This window comes from Oculina patagonica, chromosome 4 (genome assembly GCF_052425735.1).
Source record: "Oculina patagonica isolate OP01 chromosome 4, crgOcupat, whole genome shotgun sequence".
Taxonomy (NCBI): Eukaryota; Metazoa; Cnidaria; class Anthozoa; order Scleractinia; family Oculinidae; genus Oculina; species Oculina patagonica.
In genome coordinates, this window is record NC_135761.1 from 11,535,018 (window position 1) to 11,562,957 (window position 27,940).

General features: G+C 38.6%; 2 protein-coding genes and 1 pseudogene across 3 annotated transcripts in view; 1 reads left to right on the forward strand and 2 right to left on the reverse strand.

The window, feature by feature from the left end:
* Positions 1-27,940, forward strand: part of LOC144651492 (lysophosphatidylcholine acyltransferase 2-like) — a 166,158-nt gene that overhangs the window by 3,430 nt on the left and 134,788 nt on the right. Inside the window, exons 3-15 of one of the 2 annotated variants that reach the window (XM_078511440.1) lie at positions 70-293; positions 984-1,118; positions 1,392-1,433; positions 1,822-1,871; positions 2,239-2,273; positions 2,866-2,920; positions 3,516-3,545; positions 3,668-3,720; positions 4,396-4,521; positions 5,891-6,041; positions 6,960-7,058; positions 7,467-7,596; positions 8,747-9,956. In XM_078511440.1, the coding sequence (XP_078367566.1) occupies positions 70-293; positions 984-1,118; positions 1,392-1,433; positions 1,822-1,871; positions 2,239-2,273; positions 2,866-2,920; positions 3,516-3,545; positions 3,668-3,720; positions 4,396-4,521; positions 5,891-6,041; positions 6,960-7,058; positions 7,467-7,596; positions 8,747-8,850 (1,234 nt within the window). In that variant the 3' untranslated portion in view covers positions 8,851-9,956. Of the gene's footprint in view, positions 1-69; positions 294-983; positions 1,119-1,391; positions 1,434-1,821; positions 1,872-2,238; positions 2,274-2,865; positions 2,921-3,515; positions 3,546-3,667; positions 3,721-4,395; positions 4,522-5,890; positions 6,042-6,959; positions 7,059-7,466; positions 7,597-8,746; positions 9,957-27,940 lie in introns of those variants that run through there. The other variant, XM_078511439.1, reaches the window with a different exon arrangement.
* Positions 10,448-13,667, reverse strand: LOC144651579 (uncharacterized; annotated as a pseudogene).
* Positions 19,319-25,942, reverse strand: LOC144651458 (uncharacterized). Its single transcript, XM_078511397.1, has 3 exons — positions 25,604-25,942; positions 21,775-22,428; positions 19,319-21,493 (listed from the first exon to the last, which is right to left on the reverse strand). Exons 1-3 carry the CDS (start codon positions 25,863-25,865, stop codon positions 20,358-20,360), a joined length of 2,052 nt encoding a protein of 683 aa, XP_078367523.1. The 5' UTR covers positions 25,866-25,942; the 3' UTR covers positions 19,319-20,357.

Sequence of the window (27,940 nt, forward strand, 5' to 3'; positions counted from 1 at the left end):
TTGTAAAATTGCACGTCATCTGTCAAACTATTGACTAGCTAAAGGTGTCTGTATTTTTCTTTTTTTCAGGTGGATGAAAAATGGCCTTCCTTATATTGTTCGGGCACTGCTGTTTGTAATGGGTTTTCACAGAATTAAGATAAAAGGCAAACTAGCACCCTCGTCAGAAGCTCCTGTGACAGTCATTGCCCCTCATTCATCTTTTCTGGATATATTATTGTTGTGTGAATATGGAACTGGCGCACCATCAGGAATTTCAAAAATAGAAAATTTGGAGAGCCCTATCCTAGGGAGTAAGTGGTTAATTTTCGTTTTGTTTAACAACACATTACTTTACAAAAAAATAAAAGATAAATAAGCCATCATTACCTATTAATAAATTATTTTTACATTTTGCTTAAGGAAAGGAAAGGTAGATACTTAACAGTAGAAAAAAAGAATACTTGTAAGAAATATTAAATAATTAAATTATAAGTAAATCCTATAGATGATTCGTGCATATTTTGTCAAAAGTAATTACTTTTATTTAATTGCTTATTTTAGATTGTTTGGACCCTCAAATACTTTTCTTTTTTTTTAACCAACTGATTTAATGTATGTGTCTAAAAGGTAATTACCAGTATGTGATCAAATTATGCAGAGCTCTTCTTTCAATCTTATTACCAACTACCATTATTTTAATTTATAATAAATGATTTTTTTTAAACCAATAATTATTTGTTTGTTTATTTAATTATTTTATTAATTTATTAATTTAATATTTAACATTTTTTGTTAAAAATTATTTTTTTTCTTCCTTATTTTTTTCTGTATTAATTTTAAAATCATAATTTGAAATATTAAATAATTCTTAATTTTAATTTTCATACTTTTCAATGTCAGTGCACTGTTTGAATCATGATAATTAATCATTATTACACGGCTGACAGAAATGGATTTTGCGTGGTGATGACCATTTTACGATTTGTTGTATTGCCTTGCAGGGTTTTTTCAATGTCTTGAGACCATTGGTGTTTCTAGAGATGACACAAAATCAAGACAAACAGCAGTCAAGGAACTTCAGTACAGAACAATCACAACCAGAGGACAGTGGCCCCATGTTTGTATTTTTCCTGAAGGTACAGAGCTTTCTTTTGTCCGTTTCTTTAAAAAAATAATACAGTTAACTATTTTGGTATTGTGTATAATGTTTCTATCTGGGGGGGCCCCCCCCGCTGCCTTCTAACACAACTGATATTCTGCAAAAAAGTCAGTTACGCCATTCTTTTTGCACCCCATCCTATTGTAAGAAAAATCCTGGATCCGCCCTGTAATAGTATTTTCTTTACAATTGATTTTTCATAATTAATAAATGTGATGTGTCTTGAAAAAGACTTTCGTCAACATTTCAGGTACTTGTACAAACCGGAAATGCTTGATATCATTTAAACCAGGTTTGTATAAAAATTAAATTCACACGAAATGTGCCCTTAATGAGTATAATGCTAATTATATTGCTGTAGTTTGGATTATATGGATTATATTGTTGTATTTTGGAAAATTTAGTCTATTTATTTTATTAGTAATTTATTTCTAAAGCCCAAATAATTGTTGCAACATGACTTTTTTGCTTATCAATATGATCGACTTTTTCAATATTATTTGTAACAACTAACTCAGATTATTTTTGGTTTTATTTGAGGATAATTAAGTTAAAATTAGTTATGTTGCATGGGAAAACACCAAAAGATGAAATTAGTAGCCAAAAATTAAGTGACTTAGTTTTTAAAACCTCTTAAAAGAGGTTGTTGATATTAAGTATTATGAACTTTCTTTTTTTAGGAGCATTCATTCCTGGATGTCCTGTTCAGCCAGTGTGTTTAAACTTTCCAGTAAGCAGTCAACTATAAATCAGCACTGTACTATAGACAGTTGCATTTGTTGTGGTTTAAATTTATCTTTAAAACTATTTTGCTTGTTATTTTTCATTGTCTCATGTTCAAATTATCATAATCTGAAGCAAAGGAAAAAATTATAATTAATAAAACTGGTGTGAAAAAATTTTTAAACAAAAGGTATTAAACCACAACACATACATGTACATCTGGTATAATATTTTATAACAACATTGAATAAACAAAACAGTGATAATTAAGTTTGGATGGATTAATAATTATAATTATTATGCAGCAATTTTTAATTTTTATTCTGCTATAAGATTTGTTTTCGGCTCAGCTCATCTGCATTTTTGTTTTGTAGGATTTATACGCTTGGACTTGGGAGGGACCAGGAGTGTAAGTAAATGATGAAAGTGTAAATATACTGCTGCATCACTTTACTGTTCACCCCGATGTGATTCTCATCCAATTTGTCATTATAATAATGTCAGTACAAACTTGAGAATACAAACCACAGGAATTAAGGACATGATCATCAAATATGAGGATAATGATCTTGAGTGTTAAAAATATAAAGACATCTGAACATCTTATTCTAGTAAAGTAACATGGTAGGCTTTTTACTGACAATTCAAAATGTTCAGTGACTGATGATCGGGGGGAGGTAGCAGTTTGGTGCCCTACAGTACAGTACGTAACTTAGTTAGTGTGCTGGACTTGGATCGAGTGGTCTGGGTTCATACCATGACCAGAGTCATTGTTTTGTGTTCATGGACAGTCAAGACACTTCACTCCTGCAGACTCTTTTCTACTCAGGTGTATAAATGGGTACTGGAAATGATGGAGTAACCCTCCTATAGATGAGCTTCCTTTTCCAGGGGAGGAGTACCAATAAAGCCAACTTATAGCTTGAACACAGACTTTTAATTACCTATGAGTGACCAAAAAAGTTAAGCAAAATTTTTGTGATTTTTTTTTTCTGTGACAGGTTTTTGTTGGCTGTTTTACTTATGTGTCAAATCAATAATGAGGCTGAAGTAGAGGTGAGATTATCACTGTTTTCTATTTTTCATCATCTTTATCATCATCATCATCATCATCATCATCATCATCATCATCATCATGATTATCATTGTCATCATGATTATCATCATTGTTGTCATCATCAGCATCATCATGATTATCATCATTGTTGTCATCATCAGCATCATCATGATTATCATCATTGTTGTCATCATCAGCATCATCATGATTATCATTGTCATCATCATCATTGTTATTGTCATGATAAGAATCTCCATCACCACATCATTGTTTCACACAAGTGACCTTTACAAAAGTTTACAACTGGCAGTAGACTGTCCACAGCCCTCTATTTTTTCGTGTTTTTTCGATCGATGAGCGCGCGGTGAGAACGGCGAGAGAACTGTACGCCAGCGCAAAACGGAAGAAGCTTTTTTGCATTGAAAAATCGAGAGGCTGTGGACAGTCTAAACTGGCAGTTGTAACTTGACCTTGTAAAATTATACATTTTCATGCCATATTAACTTATTTGTTGACTTTTACTGCCAACTAGATAACCTGAGTAAACTGAGTTTCCAACTGTTTCTTTTACAATTATTTATTTTTAACTTACAGTTCTTGCCAGTATGGAATCCAACTGAAGAGGTAATGTTTCTAATAAAATACAGCTCCATTATTAATAAATTATTTGTAATGCAAACCTGAAGCAGTTAATGCACACCTCCTGCTTTTTCTTATACTTCTACCTTAAAAACTTGTGGTTTCAGGAAAAAGAGAATCCTAAACTTTATGCGGAGCATGTTCAAAAGTTAATGGCAAGGTATTTTCAATTGTTTCTTAATTGTCTAGTAGTAACCATAGTTGAATTACTTTTTTTAGTTGAAATCTCTTTAAATAGTTTAACCAAAACCAGGGATGTTTATAACTAAAACCCAATTGTTATAGATACGTAAGGGTTTACAAAAGGAGCCCTTTGCACGCATTTCAGGTCATGAAGCAAGCCGCCATTTTGTTTTCAAGCTCACACGCACCCTCCATTTCCGTATCAAGCGGTCCCCTGCGAATTATACGTGCAATTTGGTCAAGTCGATGAGCTGGTCTAGGTTAATCTGTGTACTGCCTGAAAGAGTCCAAATTTATCAGGCCATCTTCATTTCATCTCTACATCATCAGAAAGAACATTGTGGATTAGATCGTGTTTTCTTTTCTGGTATCTTTTGGTAATAAATGTTGTTTAGTGTTTATATCAGGGCCATATTTAATAAAAGGCGGTATTTTCTATTTCTTTTACAAAAAAGTCGACCAAATACAATGGTACGTCATATGTCTGTTAACATAGCCTTACCCTAAACAACTATGTAATCAGAGCATGTGCCTATATTATATTATATTATATTATTATATTATTATAATATATATTCATATATTATAATAATTATGACAACAATTTTATAATTATAGTTAATTTAAATTTTGCTTAATACTCTGCTCACAGGTGTTTAAATGTTCCGGTGACTGGCCACTCATTTGAGGACACTCTGCTAATGGCAGCAGCCACTAAGCACGGTCTTCCACCTGAAGCGGGTATCATTGAGTTTAAGGCTACTGCAGGAAAACTAGGGTATGCAAGATTGCTCTGTTTTTTGTCATCAAATTTTTGTGACAACAGAGACGTACAGACGTCATTAGTTAGTGGACAAGTAGCGACTGACCTTACAGTTAAACCTCTCTACCAGAATAGCATGGGCGTTGTAGGTGTTATTGTAGGAAAGTTTCAAAAAGTATGGATTGGTATAGGGCTGGGACGAAATATCCTGGCCCTTAAAAATGTGGAGACGTGGCTGTTAACAGGCATTCGACTGTAAGAGCATTGAGAACTGGACTGGAATGTTTCTTTTGGTTTAAGCACTACTTCAGTACCAAGACTGGCCCAAGAAAGGAAAACTAGAAATGTGACAATATAACAGGCTATGTTATCCAAATCATTAAAGGGACCGTGTAACGGATTTTAGCCAAACATAGGCATAGGAAATGACCATCAAATTTGTTTAAATGTATAAAATAACCTCTTAAAACAGTGAAGGAATATTTAAATAACACACCAAATGCAAAAGAAGGTACGGATGGCCAAAAGTGTCGAAGATTGAAACGGATTGCGATGTGGGCTTTTGAAATATGGTCCGGCGGAACAGTTTTCAAAGTTAATCTTGTCTGCTTGTAACTTTAATTTATGACACCCGGGAGACACATTTGGCTGCAACGGAAGCTATGGCTTTGTCATTTAGAATCATAGAATTAATTTCTTTGCAAACATTAAGTTTCATAACGAATATTTGGCAAAATTTAATAGCATAAGATTAACTTAGCAGTGACACAGTCCCTTTAAAAAACTTGAATTCGAGCTTACCCTTCGGACAAGCAGCTCTTACGTGCTTGCCTAAGTTTAGTTGGTCGAATGTGTGCCTGGGCCATTGCCCATCGGGCAAGTGAGCATGGAAAGTTACTTGCACGACAGAAAAATCTACTTTTCCTGGACGGCCACCGGACAGGTCTTTTTTCGAGCCCTGTCCTTATTAGGGACCTTCAGATTGGAATGTGAGTGCGTGTTTGAGTACGCATCCGACTTTTCAAACCTAGTGCTTATACTTCCAATTATCGCATTTCATAACAATCTTGTTTCGTCAGTCTGCTTTTCAATTGGTCATGTAGTAACAGGGAGGAGTGAGGGCCCTGTGAGGGTAGTTAGTCCTTCACTCCTTCTCAACAGTCCCTCGCCATAGCCTCCTGTCCTGTGCATCCCTCTCTAGCTGGTACCAACAGGGCTCTGCTGAACGTGACTGTTAAAATTCAAAGTCGTCCTCATACTCAGTCTCGTACTTGTACTTCAAACTAAAGGTCTGGAACGTATTAAAAGTTCTATTCATCTCTGTAGATAAATAGATACCAACGACAAGTACTGGACCTCAAGAGTTTTGTCTGTGATTCTTTAGATTAAACTTGGACTCTGTAAAGGAACATCTTAGGAAGTTTGTGGCTTTGGATTCTGATAAGGACGGGTGCATTTCACTGAAGGATTTTGCGCTGCATTACAAGCTACCCACTTCATTACCTGTGAAGGAGCTCTTTTCAATCTTTGACAGAGTAAGGCTTTGATTAATACACTATTGAAAAACAAGTTATACAGTTTTGGAGTATTTGATTGTGCGCACTGCCCCTGGCAGATACAAGGCAGTATTACAAGGTACACCTCCAGTATATCTTATTCTCAAAGCAGAGCACACTGTGCTTCATGCTGTATTTATAGCCCACTCCCTTACCTTCCTGAAAGAGATACCTTACTGTTCATAACTTAGGTGAGGACAGAAGGATTTACTTATATACGAATGAAGTCAAGATTATTTAAGAAATAATTCAAGGCCAATTACTTTTGACAAACTTTACACAAGTCTTACGCCAAAAACATCACGGCAATACTGACCAGTCAGCTTCAAAGGACCAGAATTATCCAAGTCAGTGTCCAAGTTCTTGTACACATTTTTACAGTGTTAATTCCTGACTACTTAAAGATGAATTCCAGTCCGTACTGCGCAATCTCGGCTGCAATGTTTATGCGAGCCCAACACGAAGGAATGTTTACAAGCAAAACTAAAAATTCCGCGACAAACTTACCTTTTTCTTCATTATTAACGCCAGATATCATTGCAAAACAAATAATAACGAGTAGGGGAACCTTGACGCTATTTCAAACCGACGTTTCAGCTCATCGGAAATTCTTGAACCAAACGAACTGTAATGGCGGACTAAATAAACTTCATGTATGCTGTCACCGAAGTGTAACGTTTCAACGAATTCAAAACAAAAACGAAAACAAACCCCGAGTCTGCGCAGTACGGACTGGAAATCAGCTTTAAGCTATTTAACTTGTGAAAATTATGTTGCATACATTCTCGAGTTACCATAAGGCCAGTGCAAAACCCCTAAGGAAAACCTTTTGTTTTGGTACTCCTAAAATCTGCCAAAAAGGATCTGTTAAGTAATCATGTTTGGTATATTTTGTAGGAAAATAAAGATGTGATAGACTTCCGAGATTACTTGATTGGATCGGTTTGTTTGGCGAGGATAGCATCTAAGAAGGATGTGGCTGATAGTGCACTGAAGGTATTGAGTGACATTATTATGTATAGCTTGATAATTTGAATAACCGTGTAAGAACTAGCCGAAAATTGACGAAAGAAGATAGTGGGAATACAGCAAAAATGCATCTACATTTTGGTACAAAAACAGACAAACTGCCCATTTAAAACGACATTTCATGAATGGGTTCAGTAAACAAGTGAATTGTGTTATGTACCGTAGAAATAACCTTCACGTCTAACAATTACTTCGTTGGCTGTGAAACTAATACTCGGTAGGACCCACTTTGATGTTTCTCAAGTCAAGTACTTTCTATAACCACGTCTGCTAAGTGTAGCATTTTCTGTGATGGTGACTGCAGTACATATACTAGTCTTTCCATAAAAAAACAAACCTCTCCTCTTCCAACTAACATTTGAAAATTTTTGTCAGTCTCTGCAGGAATACAGCAAGCCAAATCAAAGTTTCATCTGTGGTAGGAAGCAAGAAGATATTCTGAAGAGCATTTTAAAAAACATTGATGACATGTACTCTGATAACCATAACGTACGGAGTAGAAACGGTGAGCATTTAAACAGACACTTAACGGCAGCATATTTTTAAGCTTGAGTTACAATAATGGATTGAAATGCTAGTTTACGTTGATCGATCGATCGATCGATCAATTTAGCTAAACGTCCGTCCGTCCGTTCGTTCATTCGTTGTTTAGTTGGTCCAAAGCTCTGTCGAAGTTTTCCACAGTATTTTCTTTTAAAGGCGATTTTACCCGAGCAATTTTTATGTCACAAATATATTTGTTGACAAGCTGGCGTGTTTGTTAGCTTTTATGTGCAAATAAAAGTTGTCGCTGGCACATAGGAAAATTGCTCATGTAGACGACTCGTCACATAAATTTTGGCAAATATTGCGTCAGCATATGTGGTGCCCAATCTCCAACTGGGTACTGTGCGTGCGTATCTCTGCTGTCGCATTCCATTAATGGCGCACTAAACTTTGAACTGCCGACAAATAGTTGTTGTGTCATCTACACGATCAAATATATTTGTCGCATAAAAATAGCCCGTGTAGACCCGGCTTTACCCTGCGTTTACCTTTTGGAAACCTGTTGATAATCTCGTTACTCGCTCTTTTCATTCAAAACGTGTTATACCTGTAAGCAGTTTATGTTACACCTATAAATTTAGTTTCTACAGCAGAACTATCAAAGACTGGAATGCTCTTCCTAATGAAATAATTGAACTGAAAACTGCCGCGCAGCCTCCAAATCAGCCCTGACTTCCCACCCCAACGAAAGACCATTTTAGTTTTTAATTTTCCTCTTGCCTTTCTTTCACCTACACATTTAAATCGCACTTTTTTTTCGGCACCTGCACCACCCTTAAAATTTGCGTGGTGGGAAACCTTTGCAAATTAATACATATAAATATAAATAAAAAGCAAGGTCAGTTCCTTTAGGTGTATTGTTGAATTTCAAATGAGTGTGTGTCAGAGTGGAGTTAGAAAAGGACCCTAAAAAGATTTTAATGCTGAAAACAAATTTGAAGATAATTTTGCATGCTTGTTTGTGTTAGCGTTAATACCACTGTCAATTAGAAATCTAAACCAAAAAATTCTTTCAGTTTTTGTTAATAGCAAAGAATTAATTTGTTCTCTAACATTTGTACTCGTTTGTAGGTATAATAGCACTGTTTGTTTTTATTTTTATTTTGCAGAAGAGTTTCAAGACTTTCTTTCCAATCACGACGAATTGACTGTTTTACTCTCAAGTCTACTGCCTCCTGTTGAGAATCACGTGCGAGAGTCAATACTCATTTGACAGAAATCAGCAAACTGTTTTAGTTGTATATTGTTGCAAATTTCAAATTTTTACGAAAGATTTTTTTTATAGGATTACTTTCTTTGAGGGTGAAATGGAAAGTGAAGATGTAGATGGCAGTACAGCTGGAATTCATGAATTTTGAAATGTGAATGGGTGAAATTAGTTTGGGAGTTGAGTCTCGAGCTTCCAATATTGGAGGCTATTAATGGTAATAGAGTTTTATAAATTATAAAGATTTCATAACAAGGACATTAATTATTTATTATTGAATAGTTTTAATAATTATTTATCATATAATGAAGAAGCAATAGATAAATTAGCAGCTATTTAATAATTGGCATTCATAGTAATTTATAAGTATAACTAAATTAATCGTGTTTTTGAGTGAAGTTTGGATTTAAATTGATAAGTGAATCTTTTACGAAACTGCACTGTATTGATCATTTGTTCTGTATTTAAATGAATTCATAAATATAATAAATTAATTATTTAATTGCGAGAGGTCATAAAAATAGAAACAATATATTTAAAACCCTTTGTACAAGAAATCTGAGATACATTAGGAATTTTTAAACATTGACAGTCAAATTTCTAGTCAGGTATTAATACAAATTGTATGAATTAATAAATTCTGAAATTTTAGAATAGTATTATTGTTTCTTAATTATTGGCTGTAAAATTATTTAAAAGATATTTTAAATCTTACGTCGCTTTTTATCACTGTAAATGAATTGTGTTGGTCAAGATTTTATATATTTGCAAAACCGTGTCCAAAAAGGATACGATATTTAAATTTTTCAAGAACTTACAAAAATTAAACTGGTACATTAGAAATGAAAGAATTGAAAATTTGTTATGTAAAATTAATGCACGAGAAGTTCAATAAAACGTCAGTATTACTTTATAAGCTTCAGAGTTTTTGCTGTCGAGAAACTCGTCACACATTCTCTCCTCCTGAGGCCGGTGAGAGATGTCGTGACATTTCGTGACCAGTCTTGGTAACTATTTTTGGTCTTAATGGTATTTACACCTTTTTACACTTTTAACCCTCCAAAAGCGCCAACAAGTCATTAGCATTAATAAGAAGTTCAACCAACATGAAAGTATGATAAAGTTAGCCTCGTAACATTCATTACGATTTCTGCAAGTTAATGAAGAATTCTGGTTAGAAATAAACGCCAATGAAATTTCATTTCAATTTTATTCATAACTTAATAAGCGCACGCCAAAAGTAGGCGCCAATTACTCTTATAATGAAGGAATGGTCATTTGGGCAGCATGCTTAAAAATCGTTTTGGTAGCTTTTGAATTGAAAACATCAAAGAGTCATAATCAGGGATAGAAACCTGAAATGTCGAGCTTGTCGTGCTTTTCGCATCTTTATTCCTGGTTCGTGCAATCTTGAATTTTCGCTTCCGTCTTGAAAATGTCTTCTGTCTTTCGATGAGTCACGATTCAAATTTAAAATGGCATTCACAATGTTTGCAAAAGAAACAAGACAACTTATTTTGTGTTTTTGAAAAGTCCTTGACTTTTGTTTGCCTAACTGTACGAACCATGGAATGTTTGACGTTTGTGGCTAATTTTAGCTCGGGCGCGCGTCTACAAAAAAACCCCAAATGGTCAAGTAGTGATGACCTTATATTTAACAAATGTTCACACTTGCGTCAGTCAATAACGGTCTAATTAAAGGAACTACGTCACGGGCAACGCATCTTGACAAAATTGGCAACTTGTTTCAAGTTCAGTTTGTCATTTGTAATCCACTCCAGTCTTCGTCAGTCTAAACCATCCTTGGTTATTTTCGCGTTTTTATTACTCCTTTGTTGTTTCGCTATGTAAGAAAACTCTTATTTTGAGGTTTCCTTCAATTTGAAAGTAATCAGAAAAACTACTTAAAATATCGTGACATTGCTCCTTTAAATCTTTTATAAACACAACACAGTCTCGTAAAACGTTTTCCCTCTAGTCATTGCTTTTTAACTCGCTATAGACAATTTTCGTTTCCAAATATTCGTTCTCAATAACTCCATGTCCAGTTACCTCAATGAAATGATAACGATGATGATTGTTACAAATACTGAGCTTCCAACAACATGACGAGCGTGACAAATTAAGACATTTTCATGCTATACCATAGCATTTCAGTTTTCCCAGTGTGTGATAACCTTGCTGGCCGCCGCCGCCATATGTATCGCCAAACCTCAGCTGTGTAACTGGCAGATGTGTCTTGTCAGTGAGGAGACCGCTGTCTTCACGCCATACATTGTCATTCTTATCACAGTTACAACCATACCTGGAGTCTGCACATGAGTTGGTCATCCCGCATGCGCACTTACCACTGCCAGGTGATGCTCCGCCCCAGTACGTCATCTTACTAGAATCACGTGACACCCACCAGGCATATCCACGACCCACTGACACTGAATTGTAACACTCATATTTGATAAACTGTTCACACTGCGAGGAGACTCTGGTGAGACTTGCAAGCTGGGGCAGACTTGATCCTGTGTAATGGATGTCACGAGAGTAACTGCCACGACCGCTATACCCATTCACGTGCGTTCTGCTCTCACTGTCGTGACTTATCACTGTCACGCCAACTCCATTCTTGTCATTCATGTCGCAGTAAACTGTAAATGGTGCCAGGCCTCCTGCGCTATCTGAATCAATGACGTAATTTCTGCTGACACTGCTGACGTCTTTTCTTATCACAGAACAGGAAGTTGCAACAACTGGAGAATTAATTTTGACGTTAGCTTCTATTGTTGTCAGAGCATTAGTCGCTCTACAGGTGTAAGATCCTTCGTGTGACTTCTTGATGTTCTCAATAACCAGTGTTCCATTTAAAAGAAAGCTGGATTCTACAGGAAATGAAGACATGCCATCCTTTGTCCAAGTGATTGTAGTTCTCAGGTCACTCTCGGCCACACACGGCAGGTGAACACTTGAACCAATCACAGGAGTCACCTCTTGGGGAGGACGGACTTTGAACCGCAGAGGAGAGAATATCACGACCAGAGCAGTGTTTGTTGCTGACCCCAGGATATTCTCTGCTTTACAAATGTATATTCCAGCGTCCTTTCTTGTCGCACTGTAGATTTTCAGGGTTCCATTCATCACTTCAGTTCTGTCCTTAGGCAGACTACCAACTGACTTAGACCACGTGATACTAGGAAGCGGCTGACCAGTAGCAGTGCAGGCGATGGTGACGTTCTGTTTCTCCTCAGCCATCAATCGATTGGATGACAATGAAAGTTGAGGAGAAACTGTCGAGAAATAAAGAAATTGTGATGACTTGCCCAAACAATCTTTTGTCACATTTAATTATATTTTCTCCGCTGTTGTAGACTTTCTTGAACAAGTGCATAACTTGTTAACGACTTTAAATGTTATTGATGATACCTAGTCAGTTAGAACGCATGACTTAACATATTTTTTTGTGTTAATCGAAGTTCTTCTGAAATTTTTTTTTGGTAATACTTTTATATAATATTTCTCAATTACTATCTTTTATCTTTCGAAAGGGACTGTTTTATTACAGTATACAGACAATACAGCCTACTCCTAAACCGTTAAATAAATTAATGTAGATACTAACATTGAACAGTTAATTTTGCCGAGGCATTTACTTGTCCCAGCAAATTTTCAGCTTTACAGCTATAAACTCCGTCGTCTCCAGGTCTAACGTCCTTCAGAATCAGAGCGCCACTGGACTCTACCACGTGACGACTCACAGAAAGCGACGAATTCAGCTTAGACCACGTGACTTTTGGACTTGGATTACCATCCGCTGTACATTTCAAGATGGTTGTTTGACTTTCATTGACTGTCATTTCAACAGGACGCTGCAGCAGAGATGGAACCGAGATGGACTGGCCCGGTTCACCTTTCACGCCTTTCATACCCGGCGGGCCTCTAGGTCCCACGGGACCGGGGTCTCCCGGCATTCCAATATCCCCTGTTATGCCCATCGGTCCTTGAGCTCCTATTGGGCCATGTTTACCGGGAGGTCCGCTTGACCCGGGTCTCCCTCGGGTTCCCGGTCGTCCTCGTCTTCCTGTGTTACCTTTTGGCCCTGTGCGGCAGAGCTTGTGATATTTAGCACAGACTTGGTTTTGCAGCAGACCGAATTCTTTTTTGATCAGTACTTGTACTTCAGAGGCTGTTAGAGTTGATTTCTGTTGTGAATCATCGGGTGAAGAGCGCTTCTGTCTTGAGGTGGTCACTTCTTCACCTGAAAAATTAAAGTTTTACTCAATTCTTTGGGCGGTTGTTATGATACAACAAGAGAAAATAAGGGGGCTTATTTTCTCTTGGATGCAATTATCATATATATTATTATTAGTAAAAGAGATTTTCGTTTCCATTAGGCTGGGTTTCAGCAACATACCGCCACCTAATTTACATTCATTTGTTTCGGAAAAACGTTATACTAAAGATAATTATAAATGGCAGGCAGCCCTGGGTGAAGACGACGAGTAAGGCGCACAACATTATTGGCAACGATTATAGAATAGATTATAGTTTCATGGCGAAACAATCATGTTCACCTTTGATCCCTTGCCAATGGCGGCCTGTAGCTATAACTTGCCATCTGCCGTAATTCTGTTGTACTTTTCGAAGGATTTCTGTCTCCATCTTATCACAGAATGTTACTGAGTGTGATATCAGTCGATGATGTTCTGTATTCTGAGTTCCATGTGAATTAGCGCGATACAACACACAACAGACAACAGCAAGCCTGACGCGGAACACAAGCTGTTCAGTGTTTGTCTTCTGTTCGTCTGCTTCTCTTCTTTATCTTGTTTCATCGTTACGGCTCCTACCACAAACTTGTGATATCAACTGGTGTTGAAGACGTTTTCCTTAATGTACTCTTTGAGCTGCTTACAGATCAGTTCACTGTGGGTGTGGTATTGTATGACCAAAGAGGATTATGGGAAATAGAGCGAGCACATGGTTTTGAGTTGAATCTGGGTTTATGCGTGTTTACTGTGTTTACTTGGTTTAATCCGAACGTTCACTACTCGTGAAACACTACAATTGGCGACGAGGATAAACTGGTAGAGGACGCGTCTGTTTGAATGAAAGTTATGGCGACAAACGACGAACCTCGCGGAATACAGCCATTTGATTGTCGAGGAGATAGCACGAGTGTGGGGCCAAGATGGCGGCGATGGAGAAAGGCATTTCAATTTTATGTCGATGGTCGTGGGATCACAGTAGCCGCTCGAAAAAAGGCGTTACTCTTACACTGTGCAGGAATGGAAGTTCAAGATATCTTCGAAACCTTAACGGATCCAGGTGCACCGGAAGGGGAAGATGACAATGTTTACCTGGCTGCAATTCGAACACTCGATGCATATTTTACGCCACAAGTGAATGTGCCGTACGAGCGACACATGTTTCGCCAAATGAAGCAAGAAGAAAATGAAACGGTCGATCAATTTGTTGTAAGGCTGAGTAATCAAGCTGCGAATTGTGAATTTGGCACTTCGAAGAATGAGCAAATACGTGATCAAATTATCGATAAATGCAAGTCTACAGAGCTTCGGCGAAAACTTCTGGCAAAAGGACAAGATTTGACATTAACAGAAACGCAGAAAATTGCTCGATCTCTGGAGGTGTCGCAGACCCAAGCGAAACAGATCGAAGGCGATGCAAGTGCAACTGTTAGTGCCATAAAAGAAGACAACAAACCCAAAAGGAGTGACAGAAGTGATCAAACGAAGAGTCTGAAATGTTACCGATGTGGACGAAGTGGTCATTTCGCACGTGACAAGCATTGCCCGGCAAGATCTCAAACGTGTTCAAAGTGCCACTTGACAGGACATTTTGCCTCAGTTTGCAAAACAAATCAAGAGCAGAAGAAAAAGAACAAGAGAAAACAAGATGGTCGGGGGAAAGTTAACTGCGTGGAGGATGATGAAGATGATGATTATGCTTTTGCTGTAGGATCTGGTGACTCGTGTTACAGGAGTGGATCAGAGACTGTTGATTTACAAGTGGGAGATGTGATTCTAAGTGGAGTTCTCATTGACTCAGGGTCATCGTGCAATATTATTGACCAGAATACATGGGAACAATTAAAGCTGAAAGGTGTAAAGTGTAAATCAGAGAAGACAAATCAGAAATTGTATCCTTATGGAACTTTAGAACCACTGAACACTCTGGGAAAGTTTGAAGCCTCAGTAAACTTTGCTGGAAAGGAAGTTACAGCTGACTTTATTGTAATTGGCAGCGAAGGCAGACCAATAATGGGCAGGAAGACAGCCATGGAATTGGATGTACTTAGACTGGGACCACAAGTCAATGCTGTAAGTACACCAGACATTGTTGATAAATACAAATCATGTTTTGAAGGAGTAGGCAAGCTAACTGATTATCAAGTTAAAATCCATGTGAACAAAGAAGTTAATCCAGTGGCTCAGCATCCTAGACGAGTGCCATTTAGTCTCAGAGAGAAAGTAGAGAGCAAGTTGTATGAGCTAGAGCAAATGGACATTATTGAGAAAGCACAAGGACCTACACCTTGGGTTAGCCCTATTGTAGTAGTTCCTAAACCTTCTGGTGAAATTCGATTGTGTGTTGACATGCGCAGAGCTAATGAAGCAGTTGTGAGGGAAAGGCATCCAATCCCCACTGTTGATGAAGTCCTCCAAGACATGACCCAAAGCAGTGTGTTCACAAAGTTAGACCTAAAGTGGGGCTATCATCAACTAGAACTGAGCGAAGAATCACGTGACATCACAACATTCACGACACACGCTGGACTGTATCGTTACAAACGATTGATGTTTGGAATAACATCTGCCCCTGAGATCTATCAGCATGCTATACAGCAAGCTTTGCATGGATGTGAAGGCGTGCGTAACATATCTGATGACATAATTCTTCATGCTAAAGATGACCAGGAACATGACGAGAGGCTTGAGAAGCTGTTAGAAAGATTGCAACAGAGAGGTTTGACCTTGAATCGTGAGAAGTGCAAGTTCAAGCTGGCCCAGTTAGAATTCATGAGATACTTATTGTCTACACGTGGTATTGGACCAACAGAATCCAAAGTTGAAGCAGTACTCAATGCGAGAGAGCCCGAAACTGTGGCAGAAGTAAGAAGTTTTATGGGACTTGTGAATTTCAGCGCGAAATTCATACCGAATCTGGCCACAGTTGCAGAACCACTTCGACAGCTGACCCGAAAAGGCGTTGCATTCAAATGGGACAAAGACCAGCGAGAAGCATTTAAAACACTGAAGGAAACACTGGCAAGTGCTGAAACATTAGCTTACTATGACAAGGATGCCAAAACAAGAGTCATTGCTGATGCAAGTCCGGTAGGACTGGGCGCTGTTCTTGCTCAAGAACAAAATGGCCAATGGAGACCAGTTTACTATGCCAGCAGAAGTCTAACTGCAGTTGAAAGGAGGTATTCCCAAACAGAACGAGAAGCTTTGGCCTTGGTTTGGGCTTGTGAAAGGTTTCATGTTTATCTGTACGGAAAACATTTTGAATTGGAAACTGATCACAAACCGCTTGAAGTGATTTACTCAAGTAAATCTCAACCATCTGCAAGAATTGAACGGTGGGTTTTGCGACTCCAGCCATATGAGTTCACAGTGACATATCGTCCAGGCCCACAGAACATTGCTGATGCTTTGTCTCGTCTAACCAGAGTAGTCTCAAATGGAGAACAAAATGTGGCAGAAGAATACATCCGTTACGTTGCAGAGAATGCAGCCCCCAGAGCCATACCTATCCAGGAAATTGAAGAAGCGTCTGCTGAAGATGATGAGATTACGTTGTTGAGAAAGTGTGTTCAGACCAATGATTGGAGTGTTGCTGAACCAGCCTTTAAAGCTGTGAGAAATGAGTTAACTGTCCTAGGAAAGTTAGTGTTGAGAGGGACAAGATTAGTCATTCCAAGAAAGCTTCGCAAGCAAGTGTTAGATCTCGCACACGAAGGCCATCAAGGGATCGTCAAGACTAAGCAACGACTCCGCACAAAGGTATGGTGGCCTGGCATAGACCGTGAAGCAGAACAGAAGGGTAGATCATGTCATGGTTGCCAGCTCGTTGGGAAACCGTTGCCCCCAGAACCAATGAAGAGAACGGAACTACCTACACAACCATGGCAAGACCTTGCGGCAGATCTGCTCGGACCCCTTCCTACGGGTGAATATCTGCTGGTGGTGGTTGACTATTTTAGTCGATATTTTGAAGTAGCCATTACTAAATCAGTGACTTCGGCAAACTAATTAACTGTCTGGAAGCAATGTTTGCTACTCACGGACTACCGTTGTCGATTAAAACTGACAATGGTGCACAATTTGTGTCAGAGGAATTTGAAGCTTACCTCAAGGACAACAACATTGAACACAGAACGTCCACCCCCTTGTGGCCACAAGCCAATGGTGAGGTGGAGAGACAAAATAGAAGTCTGTTGAAAGCTATGCGAGTTGCACACAGCGAAGGGCGTGACTGGCGAAAGGAAATGCAGAAATTCTTACTTGGTTACAGAAGCACACCGCACACAACTACTGGAGTGAGTCCTGCAAAATTGTTATTTGGTAGAGAGATTCGTTCAAAGCTCCCAGGTGTGGAAGAGTTACGCTCAGATGGTAGTGACAGTGAAGTTCTGGACAGAGATCGTGAAAGAAAACAGAAAGGAAAAGATTATGCTGACAACTTGAGAGGTGCTTGTGACTCTAATCTGAAAGAAGGAGACAAAGTGCTTCTACAGAAACCCAAGGCTAATAAACTGTCACCATCATTCGAAACCACACCTTTTGAAGTTGTGAAGAAGCAAGGAAGTCATTAGGAGATTAAGTCTTCTGATGGTGTCCACTACAAGAGAAATGTTACTCACCTGCAGAAGTATGAGGAGGATAACTCACATGATACGACAGCTAGCAATCCAAAAGAGACAGTAACAAAAGTCCCAGGAGCTAGTCAGGAGAAAGAACAGAGAGTTCAAACTCATCGTTATTCGTTGAGACCCAGATGCAATCGTCAACCTGATAAGCTAAAGGACTTTGAACTTGGTTAAGACTTGTTTAATGATAACTGTTTATGCAGTGGCCATTTCGTAAGGTCATTTCTCAGTTGAAATTTGTATTGTTTAAAGTCTCGGACTACATTGGAACGTTTGTCTGATTTAGTGATCATTTTGTATTTTCGGAAAAAGGAGAGATTGTGGTATTGTATGACCAAAGAGGATTATGGGAAATAGAGCGAGCACATGGTTTTGAGTTGAATCTGGTTTATGCGTGTTTACAGTGTTTACTTGGTTTAATCCGAACGTTCACTACTCGTGAAACACTACAGTGGGTTTAATCGTTGTCTTAAAGACGATAGAAAGTTGTTGTGTCCAAGTTTCATCGATGACGGAAATGTAACATGAATCTTGTGTTTACTGATTTGTAGTAAAAATAACTTTACTTGTCTGAGCTTGTAATGGAGATTCAGTATCACAGGAAGTATTGTTATATTATCATCTTATTAACAGGAGTCAAACGTATTTAGTAGAATTGAAGTAATTTAAAGTCTGCACAGCATGCTACAAAGTTTCCCTGACAAGGGGATTTTAAATTTTTAACCTCAAGTTTTTTAGACGTGACTGTTTGAAAAATATGTCAAAGATTATATAAACCATCGGCATTCTTTTATGTTCTTGCATACAAGGGGGAGAGATGGTTTGATGACGTGGTACACCGTACTCGTCTGAAAAGGGTCAAAAGGAACAATTTGGTTTTCCCTTGCCTGTACATCTCATTAAGCGTGATACAGCTAAGCACTGCGTCACCACTTCAGTGACGCAATTACTTTACGGTGACGTTTAGAAACATCAGAAATGATTCACTACAAAAAAGCCTTCAGCCCCTTAGTTTGATTTCCTTTCATATCAGGATAAAAGTAATGATACGGTCATATCAGTCAGTAACACGCAACAATAATAACAATAAATGTTGTCTGATCACAATAAATGTTGTCTGATCCGATTCTCAATAGACCTCACTTGAGGCTCTTAAGTCAAACGAAAGACATGTATCTGACGTATCTTAACTTCTTTCACATCAGTCAACCCTGGGAACGGAGCATCACCGGGGCAAACGATGTCAGAATTGCACATATCTCAGTGAAATTGTAAATCAGCTACTTAGTTTTTGACTGCCCTTTCATTTTAATAAGCCGTCTACACTTCCTCCAACCTGCTCGTTTTGATTTCTTTAGAACAAAACGCTAGAATGGGCCGAAAGGAAATAGCGATTTCTACACACGATACAGTTAGGTTACGAACTAAGTATGTTTAAAACTTTCTAGAAAATTAATTAGCCCAGCTATTAAATATCTTTTTCTGTAAAGATCCAGTCGTTGCGGCAACATGTGTTTCACCACTTTAACTTGCTCAAAAGCTTGGCTTTAATATGAACAGTTATCGGGCTCGAGAAAAAAAAGCCACAATCAGGAAAAGGAACGTCAACTGTTAAGCTCACAGCCGCTTCTCTGATGCCTCTGTATTTGATGATTGCATGTACTAGTCGAAGCTTTCTTTGCGACCACTCTCAAAAGCGACCAGTTCCTGCAGTTCGAGTTACGGCGCCATTGTAAATCCTATTCTTGCCGACCTGTAATTTATTTTCATTATAATGCTAATGTTAACTGGCTGCCTGGCTCAGCTAGTCTTTATGGTTATTCCAGGCAGCCAGTACTCTAATTTTATTTCTAATACTTTTTGTAAATACCTTTTGTAATGGCACGAATACAAAAAAAGATTGTTGTTGTTGTTGTTTGAATTGTCTCTCAAACTCTGTTATTAAAAGCTCTTGTAAGCGATGGCTCCTAACTGGTCTTTTTCCTTTCTTTGCAAGCTCTAGAAAGCGATAACTCGATCAGAGATTCTGATTCTTGTTAGTAAGTTTACACTACTTAATCACATTTATCGTAATATAACATTGCCTGATTATGTTTGTTGATACTGATCGTTCAAGAGTGCTACCAAAAGAATGAGGAAGAAAGCTTTAAGATAAAAGCTCTGCTAAGCGACCAACCTCTATTGTTTCAACGTATAGTCGCTTACGGAACTTCATTCTCGTAAACGACCAGATCTAGTGGACCACTTTTTCGAATTCTCGAGGCTTGCTTACGAGGGCTACGACTGTACTTTATATAACAGATATTTACGCTTTTGTATGACACATTGTATTTTTTAACGTGCAGAAACGTCAGAGTTTTTGTGACGAATTAACAAACTCAATGCTGTGGTTGGGACTAATTACCTCTATGAAAAAAGTGTCGTAAGTGAATTTTTTGCGTAGCAGTTAAATTTTAAGGCTAATTTAACGCATTACTAACGCTTTTGTTTTCGCGATTTCCGTTTTTCAGATATCTGTTGCTACACAACTCGGCGTGCAATTATCTCTAAAAAGCGTGATAATAACAATAATGATTATTACAAATACTGAGCTTGCAATAACTTGAGAGCAATACAAATTAACATGTTTTTATGCTATGCCATAGCATTTCAGTTTTCCCAGTGTGTGGTATCCTTGGTCGCTCCCGCCTGTATCGCCAAACCTCAGCTGTTTAACTGGCAGATGTGTCTTGTCAGTGAGGAGACCGCTGTCTTCACGCCATACTCTGTCTTGCCTATCACAGTTACAAACACGCCAGGAGTCTGCACATGAGTTGGTCATCCCGCATGCGCACTTACCACTGCCAGGTGATGCTCCGCCCCAGTACGTCATCTTACTGGAATCACGTGACACCCAGAAGCCATATCCGCTACTTAAGTATGAGCCATAACATTCATACTTAATAAATTGCTCACATTTTGAAGAGACTCTGGTGAGACTCGCCAGCTGAGACAGACTTGCTCCTGTGTAATGAATGTCACGAGAGTAACTACCCTGACCGCCATACCCATTCACATGCGTTCTGCTTTCACTGTTGTGACTAATCACTGTCACGCCATTTCCATTCTTGTCACTCATGTCACAGTAAACTGTAAATGGTGCCAGGCCTCCCGCGCCATCTGGATCAATGACGTAATTTCCGCTTACACTGCTAACGTATTTTCTTATCGCAGAACAGGAAGTCACAATAACTGGAGTATTGATTGTGACTTTAGCTTCTATTGACACCAGAGGATTAGTCGCTCTACAGGTGTAAGATCCTTTGTGTGATTTCTTGATGTTCTGAATAAGCAGTGTTCCATTCTGTAGAATATTGGACTCTACAGGAAGTGAAGACTTGCCATCCTTTGTCCAAACGATTGTAGGTCTCAGGTCACTCTCAGCCACACATGGCAGATCGACACTTGTACCAATCACAGGAGTCACCTCTTGAGGAGGACGGACTTTGAACCGCAATCGCGAAAATACCGTCAGTTGAGCGATATCTGTTGCCGATCCCAGAATATTCTTTGCCTTGCAGATGTATATTCCACCATCCGTTCGTGTTACACTGTAGATTATCAAGGTTCCATTCATCACTTCAGTTCTGTCTTTAGACAAACTACCGACTGACTTAGACCACGTGACACTAGGAAGCGGCTGACCAGTAGCAGTGCAGGCGATGGTGATGTTTTGTTTCTCTTCAGCCATCAATCGATTGGATGACAATGAAAGTTGAGGAGGAACTGGCGAGAAAAAGAAAATTGATGATGATGTTTTCGCCAAACACACTTTTGCTACATTTTATTTCCTCCGCTATTGTAGCCTTTCTTGAACGGACGCATTCCGGCTTTGGGACTTAGTCAGTTAGAGCACTGGACAGGACTTATTTTAATTTTTAGTGTCGATCGAAGCTCTTCTGAAACTCTTCTTTTAGTAATATTCTCATTTCATGTTAGGTGAAGGCTATATCAAATGATTTATCTTCGGAGGAGCCTATTTAAAAAACATAAATATAGCTACTTACACTGAACAGATAATTTCGCCGAGGCATTTACTTGTCCCAGCAAATTTTCAGCTCTGCAGCTGTAAACTCCATCGTCTCCAGGTCTAACGTCCTTCAAAATCAGAGCGCCACGGGACTCTACTACGTGGCGACCAACAGGGAGTGATGAATTCAGCTTAGACCAAGTGACTTTTGGACGTGGATTACCATCCGCTATACATTTCAAGATGGCTGTCTGACTTTCATTGACTGTCATTTCAACAGGACGCTGCAGCAGAGATGGAGCTGAGATGGACTGGCCCGGTTCACCTTTGACGCCTTTCATACCGGGCGGGCCTCTGGGTCCCACGGGACCGGGGTCTCCCGTCATTCCAATATCGCCCTTTATGCCCATCGGTCCTTGAACTCCTATTGGTCCATGTTTACCAGGAGGTCCGCTTGATCCGGGTCTCCCTGGGAGACCTGGTTTCCCTCGGGTTCCCGGTCTTCCTCGTTTTCCCGTGTTACCTTTTGGTCCTGTGCGGCAGAGCGTGTGATCTTTAGCACAGACTTGGTTTTGCAGCAGACTAAGTTCTTGTTTGATCAGTACTTGTACTTCAGAGGCTGTTAGGGTTGCTCTCTGTTGTGAATCATCGGGCAACGAACGCTCTTGTATTGAGATGGTCTCTTCTTCTCCTGAAAAATTAGATTAAAAAATCGTAAACTGTCTAAACTGTGAATCCTGATTGCATAGGCGTACGGGCACCTTCGTACCTTGGGAGGCGGAGACCTAGTTGCCCGAAAAAAAAAATGACATGTGTTGAAAGCCGAATAAAGAGGCATTTAAAATGGGCAACGAAACGTGCATTGAAATAGTTGTGTACAAACTTAAACTTGCCTGCTTGCTTTAAGAAAACGACAGTTTTTTTTTATTAATTTCGTGGTGTTGCCCGAAGATTTCATTGCACTGTATTTTTTCTTCGGAAATATATTATTTATCCGTTCCTGAGTTTAGCAAACATTAACGTATTTTCGGGCAGCCAATTTACATTCTCTCACTTGAAAGATATGTAAAAGCGTGTCAGGTAAATGGGTTAAAACATTTCTTTGAAAGTTTTGAGCTAGCCCTTACGACTTAACATTTGAGTCAAAGCACAAGCCAGGGGCACCCATCGAGAATATAGTTCAAAACCACTTAAAGATAGCACCGTTGAACGTATTTTAGTATTTAAACAGTAGATATAGGCATATTTTTATCCCCTAAAAAATTTTTATCTGTTCGGATTTCCTAGCTGAAAGTCTAGTGATCCGAAAGTTATAGGGATCAAAACTTACCTTTTCGAAAAAATTCCAGACAGAGAAGGGCTCCCGAAAATTCTAGGTGACCTTTTTAGAGTAAAAATCCGTTAAAAATGAACAATTATACCATTTTTTAGATATTCGAAAATCCTAGGAAAAGCAAGCAAGAAAAAAATTTACAAGGAATGTTCCAAAAATTCTAGATCTCAAATCGTCTTCCGAACAGATATTTTAACGAAATATTCCGTTGGGTGCCCCTGACAAGCTTCATCACATCTGTAACAGCTTTGTTTCAAGGTCTTAGGCTGGAATAAACGCGCGCAAACGGTCGAGCTATGGAGAATCCTAACTTCTGGTCACCGTCGCCAATTTCCTTCTCCCTTAAAAATGATTGTAACTGAATCAAACTGTGGGGTAACACAAAATGTGCGAAAAAATCGAACGGGATTATAGCAATTTTCGAGAGGAAACGAAAACATACATGAGAAATTAGTTAGACTTTTGAACCACAAAGTTATATTTCCAATACTTTTTTCTGTTGATGTAATTCGTTTTGAACGTCATGTTGAGATTTTTCGGCTTATTTTCTATTTTTTCCTCTAGACTTGTTGCCCGAATTCCAAGCATTTTGCCCGAAAAATTTCGGCGCTGGGGGGGCTGCAGCCCCCCTCGCCCCCCGCCTCGTACGCCTATGCCTGATTGTTTGACATTCGATGGTTACGAGTAAATGAGACTTCCGTTCCCATTAGATCAGGTTTCAGCAACATACCGTCACCATCGTTATTTCGTTTTTTATTCGTATACAGAAAAATTGTAGAGAAATGGCATGTTGGGTGAAGTGTAGACGACTCGCATCACAATAATTGGCAATAATTATCGAAGAAATTATGCTTAAAGGAGAAGTTCACTCCAGAATGGCCATTTATTTTCCTTACGCCAATAAAAAGTTTATACAAAAATATGTTATTCACCAAAATTTCAGCTTCCAAAGAGCGCTAAATCCCTACGAAATCTTTCTTTAAAGAAGCCCAAAATTCGACAACTGAACGCCGCCATCTTGGAGCTAGTAATGTATGCGTGACGTCAAAGAGCTCAGCCTGAAGTTTAGCGGGAAAATTTAAATACTCGAAACTCCTTGTTTCTTTGTAGTGCATGGCTTTTGTTTGTCAATATGCCTGTTTGTGCAGCTCCATGTTTCTCAAACAGAGCTCCAAGAGATACAAAAAACCTTTCACCGTCTTTCAATATCTAAAAGAAAAAATGCTCACGAATGAATTACAAGATTGGGCAGAAACGAAAAATTCCTGCCAAAGCGGACATAAATATTTGTGTGCTCCGAAAACTATACGGATGACTGCTTCGAAGAAGATCACAGATACAGTCTCCTGCGTGAAAAAAAACAAACAAACGCAATACCAACCAAATTTGTTACTTTGCCAATTTAAATTAATTTTTGTTCATGCTGTAATTATTTATATTTTTCTGGCAAATAGAATGGTTGTTTTTGCTGTTGTTGAGCTCTGTTGTTGTTGTTGACTTCGTCGTATTTTCCCGATTAAACGCCGGATTCGTATAAACGCCGGGTCAAAACTGCTAACTTTTAGAGAAACCCCGGGGGCGTTTGATCGAGGTCCCGGCGATTATTTCCGGTCAAGCAAACAAGTAAATATATTCTCTTCAATAGCACTGCTACAACAAACTGATACGGTCTGCTACTTTGGTAACTTTTTGTAATGTTCAAGGAAACGTCCGGCGTAAAATAACTAGGATGGATGCTGTAAACAAAATAAAACAGCAATGTTCGCGTTCATGTCGTCATGACTGACGCGAACAGTGGAGGAGGACGTTTATAACCGCGGAACATTAGCGACATTGCAGTTTATGGACTTATTGGTTGTTTATGTTCTGTTTGCCACAAATCTTGATTGCAACATGAACGTACCGTATGCAATACTGCAACATTAGTAACATGATCATCCTCGGAGACCCAGGGACAGATTGTCGAGCGGGACGGCGAGAAAAATAGTAGGTCTCGAAGGATATGTAATAATAAATCAACCTGAAAAAATTGCAGAAAATTGCACTTCGATAATGAACTCGATCGGACCCCGATTAAACGCCGGAACACACAAATATCTATGTCTGCCTTTGAGCAATTGTTCTTTAAAAAATTGGAAGACGGTGAAAAGGAATCCCTCTTTTGTATTTCTTGGAGCTCTGTTTAAGCAAAATGGAGCTGCACAGAGAGGCATTTTCACAAACAAAAGCCACAACAAAGAAACAAGGAGTTTGAAGTATTTAAATTTTCCCGCTTAAAACTTCAGGCTGAGCTCTTTGACGTCACGCATACATTACCAGCTCCAAGATGGCGGCGTTCAGTTGTCGAGTTTTAAGTTACTTTAGAAAAGGATTTCGTAGGGTTTAAGCGCTCGTTAGAAGCTAAAATTTTGGTGAACAACATATCTTTGTAAAAACTTTTTATTGGCGTAAAAAAAATAAATGGCCATTCTGGAGTGAACTTCTCCTTTAAATATAGTTATACTGTCTACTGTACTAAAATGACAAAACTTACCTTTGGTCCCTTGCCAATGGCGGCCTGTAGCCATAACTTGCCATCTGTCGTAATTTTGTTGTACTTTTCGAAGGATTTCTGTCTCCATGTTATCACAGAATGTTACTGAGTGTGATATCAGTCGATGATGTTCTTGTATTCTGAGTTCCACGTGAATTAGCGCGATACAACACACAACAGACAACAGCAAGCCTGACGCGGAACACAAGCTGTTCAGTGTTTGTCTTCTGTTCGTCTGCTTCTCTTCTTTATCTTGTTCCATCGATACAGCTGCTACCACAAACTTGTGATGTCAAACTGATGCTATGGACGTTATCTTTTCTCTTTGAGCTGCTTTCACTGTAAGTTTAATCGTTGTAAAGACGATAGAAAGCTTCGCAAAAGCTGTTGTGTCACGGTTGTGTCCGAGCTTCACTTATGAAAGTGTAACACGAATCTTGTGTTGAGTGATATGAAGTAAACATGCAGTAAAAATACCTTTACTTGTCTGAGCTTGTAATGGAGATTCAGTATCACAGAAAGTATAATTATCTTATCATCCTATTGACAGGGGTCAAACGTATTCTAGAATTGAATTAATTTAAAAGCCTCCGTGTACGGCTTCAGATTTCAGATTTTTATTATTTCACACTATTTACAAAAATCTTACACTTGTTTGTTGGTTCTAACTCATTTCTTTAAATATGTTACGAAAGTAAGTGAAAGATTGTATCAACCATCATCTGCATTCTTTTATTTTGGCAGAAAAGAGGGAGCGATGGCTAAATGATGGACGACTATTATACCTATGTCACGTGGTACACCTTCTGCTGATACTCGTCATAAAAGGGTCAAAACGAACAATTTGGTTGAAAGACGACGAGAGTGCTTGAGAGTCGATGAGAGTGCGTGAGAGTTTCAAGCTAGACGAGAGCGAGAGTTTGAACTCTCATCAACTCTCATCCACATTTGGCCCGGGCTTTAGTTTGATTTTCCTTCATACCTGAGTAACAGTAATAATATAAGGAAACAAGAACATTGAGAAGCTTGAGAAGCTTAAAATCGGGCGCTTTGCCTTGAAAGGCAGGGTTCAGTACAGCAGAAACCACGAAGCAGTTACTTAAGTAGCACTCAGTCCGACTGTGTTTGTGTAAGTCACAGGGCTTGCATGAGCTGTATTAGTGTGCATAATATAATATCTAGAACGTTGTCGAGATTGCATTATTACTTAATGACATGGTGGTTTCAATTTATAAATGTATTTCACACAATACAAATAAACGATTGAAGTAGACGACTAGAAAATGTAAAGTTTTAAGACTTAGCAAAGTGCAGTGTATTGGTAATACTGTAAGGTGCGGTTTCACCTGAAGGTCGTGTGCTTTTCGGTATTTTCCAGGCATTGCAATTTGATGGGACAGTACTACAACTGTTTACCGGGGAACTACTATTGTCAAGAAAATGATCACAACTTGTTGATGAATGATTGAACATTTGTTTCATACCATTACTGTTATAGTAATTGATGAAGGCTTTTAGTCCTGAACCAAAGTATAAGGACTGGGAAATACTGAAACCCATTATCAGCCACCTTAAACGGAAATATCTTGTTGGTGTTTCAATGAATCCAAGGAAACTTCACTCATCCCATGTATCTATGTATTGCGGTATTTTGTAATTTTTTGAGTGATTTTTGGGGATGTTTGGCAGGTGATAGTTTTTTTAAAAAAATTAGTAAAATTTAGACAACTAAGAAATATTGAAAATTTAATGTGAATTTAACATTGGAATTTGAAGTTAGAAATTGGCAGACGGACACCAAACAGTCCCGGACATCCTGGAGTGTTTTTGCATGGGGGTCAACTGTGTGATGATGTTTCCATTTTTTTTCTTTAATCCCCACTGATAAAGAACTGTTGTTGGTGTTATGTTGGTGTTATCACATGTCAAGCCTTTAACAAGGTATGAAAGAACACAAGGATTTAAATTATTCTGGTGCTCAATTTTTGCGTAACTAAAATTAATGTTACTCAAATTCCTGATGGATTCTGTCTTAAACTGTTACGAGCTTAGTATTTCCAAATTATTGCATGTCAATGTAAGGCAAGACAAGACATGCCTTGGTTCTTATGTAATTCTCTTAAAAACATATAAGATATTGACTATAATTTTGTCTGTGCTATGGCAATTCACAGTGGGGTGGTCTTGATGTGTCTTTAACTTGTGGACTGGACTGGACTAGTAAAACGCGGACTAGTAAAACGCGGACTAGTAAAACGTGGACTAGTAAAACGCGGACTTGTAAAACGCCTCTAGACACTTCCTTGGCCACAATCATCTTACGGCTCTCTTCAATAC